General features: G+C 35.7%; 1 protein-coding gene across 1 annotated transcript; it reads right to left on the bottom strand.

Annotated features, from left to right (window-relative positions):
• Positions 1-2,700: 2,700 nt before the first annotated feature.
• On the bottom strand, positions 2,701-6,456 carry LOC114522403 (lactadherin-like). The gene is made up of 4 exons (XM_028543074.1): positions 6,453-6,456; positions 5,116-5,471; positions 3,314-3,455; positions 2,701-2,828 (listed from the first exon to the last, which is right to left on the bottom strand). The coding sequence occupies exons 1-3, from the start codon at positions 6,454-6,456 to the stop codon at positions 3,315-3,317; spliced, it is 501 nt and encodes a 166-aa protein (XP_028398875.1). The 3' UTR covers positions 2,701-2,828; position 3,314.
• Between the last annotated feature and the right edge of the window lie 343 nt (positions 6,457-6,799).

The following is a 6,799-nucleotide window of genomic DNA, read 5'->3' as shown; positions in this document are numbered from 1 at the left end:
CACAGAAGAAACAAAATTTGAATATTCCTAAGAGAATACCTTCACCGTAGGGACCATAACTAATACGCATAAGACGTATTTTTCTTTTCTACCCTGTTTATACATGAGCCGGGTTACTCTAGATTTAACAAAGTATGGTACGATTTTGAGGTAATGAAATAAATAAACAACATGAACCTGGTGGTCGTGCAGTCATCCTAACCATAGCATGTGCTTGTTTACTGTCTGAAAAACTTATTTTAATGCCTCAAAATTATCTCACGCCTCGTTGAATATCGGCTAAGTGAGCTCATGTGAACAGCCCCAAATTGGGGATTTTCTTTTTTCATTCCATACGAGATTTTGTGTGATCATTTTTCGCGATTCATTTTGGGATTAGCCATGGGATTAGAACTGCTTGACAGTCGGTAGTTAAAAAATTTGCCCTGCTGCAGGGCCAACACGGTTAAGTCGCGTTTACCCTACGTGCTTTGACCTCGGGCCTGGACCAGGCCTAGGCCTAGATATGAACGTTGTTTATCCGGCCTAGACCTGGCATGGACCTGTTCTAAGCCACAAATCCAGAAGGTGGCCTGGACCCCGGGAAAGATTATTTATGGTAATGCGAACAGGCTTTATACCTAGTCCAGACATTTTTGAACTTGTTAGTATGATTGGCGTGTTTTGGGTTACCAAGTATTTTGTCAATTACATTCGCTATCCGATATCATCAACAAGGAAAACAATGTGAACGTGGCACATGTTACCTGGACTTGTCCTAGACCTGGTCCATGTCTAGGCATGAAGTGTAAACGCGGCTTTAGATCTCTCTTGAATTAGTCAACTTGAATAATTATTATGCACTGAATATGTAGTTGTAAACAGTACCTTAAGGTTAAAAACATTTAGTTTGCTTGTTGAATAAAACTATATATAGACTTGCATTTTTAATTTGAACTTAACCACCGCTTCAATTAAACGGGCTTCATACAACCAGACCCTGGTGTATAGTTTTAGAAACTAGGAATAAGGCAGGCTGGGCAGCTAAGGTGAAAATTGCGATACACAAGGCTTACTGGTCTAAAAACATTAGGGATGACAAGTGTTCATTCAGTATTTGCAAACAGTAGGCAAAAACTAACAAATGAAAAACCAGCAAGTTGTAATGTCTTTCACCCCACAAAACAGCTAACCTATAAAATAATCATAGTAATAATTATTTCAATCCTGCAGTAAGATTCCCACACAAAATAGACTCGCAAATATCTTTGAAATACAAAGAACTGAAAATAAGGAAGTACTTTTGGCATCTTTGGTAATCCATACATAATATTACTCGTATATATTAGCTACTTTATTCCTACAACCACAAAAAAGCTTATTTTTAAACGTGACTTAAACTCAGTAAAGAGAGATCCTAAACTTTTGTATATTTATTTATTTATTTGTTAGTATTTAGGTAAGTTCTAAGAGGCTGTTCTTTCATTTAATAAGCTATACAGATTTGCAGATAGGAAATTATTTTTCTATTATTGGCAAAATTAGGCATAAAACCACCTTAAAACCCCGCAATGTAAAAAATAACCCGTCAATTTAAAATTGTTCTAAATGAATTCTTTCAAATAGCAGGCTAAATTCTACTTTCATTTTTTGCAGGGTGAACATGACGGAAGAACTTTTCCACCCCGTGTACGTCCTGGCGTAACTTCAACAACAGGCAAGTGGAAAGTTTATATTCGATATAGAAATTTCTGTTCTTGTAAAAAGGCTAATCAAAACTTTATCAATAATAATATATCGACTCAGCCTCAATCCCTCGCTATGAATAAGGTGGTTTACTAACTTGCTTTGGTGCTTGATGAATGGCAAGCACAACTGCTCCAAGCATATACTGCATGCATATCTGCCGAGTTTATATTCATGCATTCATTGCTCTTGTATATTAAAGCCGTTTCTCGTGCAAGTTCCTTCTTCCTGTTTCGATTCGGCAGAACAAGAGACAAAAATCAAGATGCTTTAAACCGTATAATGTTGATCTAATCATGCATGTGCATGACTCGTGTCAACAATTTTCAACAATTCTGAAAATGGCGGATGCATATTTAAAGGAATATTTGCGGTCGCGTAGAGTGAAATGAAACATCTTCTTTAAGAGATCGTCATAAAACATGGGATTGTTTTCTTTATCGTGTTGAATTGCAAATTACGTCATTACTAATATTATGGACTCAACTTGTCCTTTTCCCAGCCACATTTTCAGCTTGAAATGCACATACCGCCATCTTTTTTATATAATCGTTGATTTAATTATAACGTATTACATTACAGCCTATTACAATCATACTACACTTCTTCTACGCATGCTCGTATATCTGACTGTAATATTGTATTCGATGCCTCTGCATTGCGAATAACTAAACTTATATTAATCTAATATTCTTGTATGTTTGAATGGTGACATCAATAAGTAAATTAGCTTGTAGGTACACCACGTAAGTATTTAGTACTTACCCGTCACTTAAATATAAGTGATGTGTAAATGTGTTTTCAGCCTTTCAGGTAATTGCACTGATGAAGGCCAGGGTTACGCAAGCGTAATAAAGACTTACGTGGGTCACCTACAAGCTAATTTACTTGCTGATTTACTTTTTGCTAATACTACTATTATTAACATCACAAACTCTTCATTTTATCATCTCCTAACCTTATATTAAACTGCTTCGTATATTAAGATTTACCAAGCCAAGAACTACAATAATATATTAAGAATGCTTTTCCAAGTCATTGGCCATTCTACAATTTCTATAGTATATCATGCTGGTTTTGAAACTTCAACTGTTTTCATCTCCCTGAGAGGGAAATAAATACCAATTAATGTATTTACGTTTAGCCACAGTTGTGTATGCACTGATTTAAATTTCTTGGCATAAGAGGAAGTCTGGGGCTGCAGGGGCAGAATTTCAGAAACGAGCGCATATATATATATATATATATATATATATATATATATATATATATATATATATATATATATATATATATATATATATATATATATATATATATATATATATATATATATATATATATCGTATATGGTTTCTATCTTTTAGAAAGTAGAAATGAAATTATTTAAACAGAGATGAATGCGCTAAATGCCATATACATGCAGTGGTAAAGAGATTTTGTTGTGAATATGGACAACTATATGTAGGCAGCCAAATATGTTCTCCGGCATGCAACCTTAGATCCGTTTATCTGCTTTGGTTAAATCCTTATTATTTTATAATAATCTGAAGCATTTTTAAATAAAGCATACAAGGTTAGTTCATACCTTAGTAACAACCATAAAGCTCAATACGCATACATATGTTGACATGCCAAGACACTGGATGTATACGAATATAACGAGCAGTGATTGGTGGAAACAGAACATTCTTCACTATGGTTTTATAGTCACTATTCCCATCGAATATCTAAATAAAAGGTCAAAACTGAGTATATACTGATGCAATTTCTAAAACATATAAAATCGGACCGCCGATACAGTACTGTACATTTAGCGACAAACACCAGACATACTTTTACATGCCCTTGTCCTGTATGCGAATATCTTCAGAATATTATCATTAGTTTATTGTTTTGGACAAAATAGATGATTAACTTCATCATTCACATCGCTCGAGTTGACAAAAATCTGAGTTAACCACGCAACTCAACAAAAAGGTTGAGATCACATTGTGCCAATGTATATATAACATCCGTATCAATAAACGCTTTTATGACATTTGAGCAGGTAAATTATTTAGATAAAATTTAAAATGCATGTAGGCCGGTTGTTCGAAAGGCGTTTAGCTGAAACGGTGGATTAGCCAAAGTTTAAAAATACTCCCATAGATCTTGTGGATGACTGAAATTACATCTTATTCATTTAATATGCACTTAATTCCATTGACAATTAAACTATTTACATCGAAATATCTCAGCTCAGTTTGTTCAATAAATAGAGTTTTATTTTCCATGTTGAACTTATCCACCGTTTAAGCAACGCCTTTCGAACAACCGGCCCCAGGGGTTGTTTTAATACCTTTCTTTGTACTCGCTTTGGGCAAGCAATTCAGCACATTGTGAAAAACTCATTTTGGAGGCAAAATGTTTTATAAAATTCAAAAGTGATGCACCGCTCAACCTTTGTTAATTACACTCGTTTAGAAGCAAATTAGCTTGTAGGTACACCAAGTAATTATTTAATACTGCTTGCAAAGATTTCGGTCCGTTAACCAGAGCCTTCATCAGTGCAACTTGACCCGAGTTAACGGATAAAAAGCTTTGTAGCAAATTGAAAGTACATTCGATGATGCGAAACTAAACAAAAGACGTTTCCCGAACTTGTGCTCTGTAAATTAAAAGTGTTTCTTTACATCTACATCTACATTCAGCCGCGGAAATGCATCTCAGATGTTGGATTGCAAAGCCAAACAAAAAGTTCTGACAAATTCGTCTTATTGGCCTTTTTTCCTCTCCAGGTGCGGAATTTTTAGAAAAATGAATGAAAGTTCACCCCATTGTTTCTATTCTATTTATCTAAAACTATACTTTTTTAAAGCTCTGGTCTCGAAGCTTGAAATGGAAAAATAAGCGTAGGAAGGAAGTATTGATAGAAATAACGGCTAGAAGCGCCCAAAATGGTTGCCGCAGAGCTGAAGGAAATTTTTGAAATTTCAATTTTTTAATCTAATGGCACTTTATTTATAGTCTTATATTCCAGTCTTTGAATTATCTAAGACACGAGGAATTTTTTCAGACTCACTTCCCATTCCTATTACAATTCCTATTGAAAATCAGACAAAACTACCGATTTTCCAGAAGGTATAGGGGAAGTTCCTAGCCCGATACCGAAATTATCGCCACTTTGTCTATTTTTTGCACAAGAAATGTTTTAGGTACGGCTTCAAACAATCCCTGAAACTCAAATACTATTTTTCTGGTAACTTTTGCAGTTAAATGAATTAGAAGACCCAAAAATTACTCATAGATGGATTATTTAAATATCAAAATCTTTAGAAATTATTCATTTATCAAACACTTATTAACTGTATAGTTATTTTATACACCCTGCAGTGCAATATTTCTTACCTTATCAACACCTCCATCTTTATAAGATTCGAACGTTGTTCCATTTAAACTATGCTCCACGGAATAAGTCTTGACGAGACAAGCATGATCATGATTTTGATAATAACGTCCTCTCTGAGTGGCAATCCCTGAGACAACTTCCTTCTCGCCAAGATCAACCTGTATCCACTGGTTTTTGTTGTCTATTCCTGCTCTCCATCCTCTCCCCCATTTACCACTGTGGTTGAACACTCGTCCATAAGCTGCTGAGTGACTTGTTTTCCAATAACTCGAAGAAGTCAATTGAGAATCTTTAACTTTTTTATTATCTTCCACACCAAGTGTCTTCTCACCAGCTTTACAAGGAATGGTATTCACTAGAAAGTATTATAAAAATCTTAATTTAACTGATGCCCGTGAAACGAATCCCACTTGGCTCAAACGATACAATCTAAATTGAATAAAATTATTATTTTTAGTTCGGCTGTGCTCTTATATCAGTCATGTACGTGTCAATGTCTTAATCAGGAAACACGTGTAAATATGGACAAAGAAATATATGTTATTTACCAGATTGGAGGTCCGTATAGGGAAATATTACCCAAGGTCTCAAAAACAGCCCGAGGCCAAAGGCCGAGGGACGTTTTTGAGACCGAGGGAAATATTTCCCTATACGGATCGACTAAACTGGTAAATAATAGATCTATTTTTTTAATTCGTGCATGCGTGCGAATGTTAAGTGACGCCATAATTATAAGGAAGACATGTTTATTTCAAAACAAGGTCCAAGCGTACAAAAGCGGTTTAGGACTACGTTTACACTACTCCGGATCGGTCTGAAAACGGTTCAAAAAAGTATCAAAGCGGGGTTGCGTTTACACAGCACCGGAGCGGATTTGTTCGAAAACGTCACCTTTGCCGTAGCGACACGACCACACTTTCTAAACGTGGTCGAACGAAAACGGAGCGCTACTTGGCGTTGTGTAAACACTGCACCGTTAATATTTTGCTACACTTTAATTACCCGTCCTTACGATGCCTCAGTGGATTCGTCCCGCGCTGTGGCGCGTAATTCAAAATGGACAACGTTTTATTCTTTGAAAAACTTTTCATGACAGTTTCCGTCGCAATTTTGGGAAGTATGGCGATGTTGTCTAAAAAAATACACTCTAGAAGGAATGCTCGAGCGACATTATTGCGGACGGTTTCGTTAGGCAAGTCTATTCGACTTGTTAAAAAAAAACAAAATCGAAAGAGGGGAAAGTATTGGACTCGTCCGTGTAGGACCAGTATCTGGTGGGAAAACATTATATCAGGTACTTTGAATTCATCTTAAGCAATAAATTAGTGTTTAGTACCCATCTTTAGTGCGAACAGTGGGCCATTTCATAACATTTTTCGAATGTAAACTGCCCCCCCCCCCATGCCACAAAACCAAAGGGGATTAACATTGATGGTGGGATTTTATGATTTTAATTTGTATCTGTATGTTTTATTAAAGATAAAAAAAATCACTTTCAGGTGTTTCATGCGAAAGCGAATGGCATGAAAATTTCCGAATGTCCAGAAAAATGTTTACCTATTTGTGCAATGAGCTGCAACCTTTCATTAAAAAAAAGGACACGCACATGAGAAGAGCTGTCAGTGTAGAGGTGCAGTTAGCAGTGACACTTTACTATCTTGCTGATGAATGAAGACTAAGGAA

The sequence above is a fragment of the Dendronephthya gigantea genome, unplaced genomic scaffold, assembly GCF_004324835.1.
Source record: "Dendronephthya gigantea isolate DGI-Jeju-01 unplaced genomic scaffold, DenGig_1.0 000022F, whole genome shotgun sequence".
Lineage (NCBI taxonomy): Eukaryota > Metazoa > Cnidaria > Anthozoa > Malacalcyonacea > Nephtheidae > Dendronephthya > Dendronephthya gigantea.
Note: the sequence above shows the minus strand (reverse complement) of the source record. Positions and strands in the feature narration are given on the sequence as shown.

What these genes read in the sequence shown, in the direction of transcription:
- LOC114522403 (XM_028543074.1), bottom strand. An exon ending in AAGATGGAGGTGTTGATAAG is followed by an intron (nt 3,456 to 5,115) that starts GTAAGAAATATT and finishes CCTTTTATTTAG; the next exon opens with ATATTCGATGGGAATAGTGA.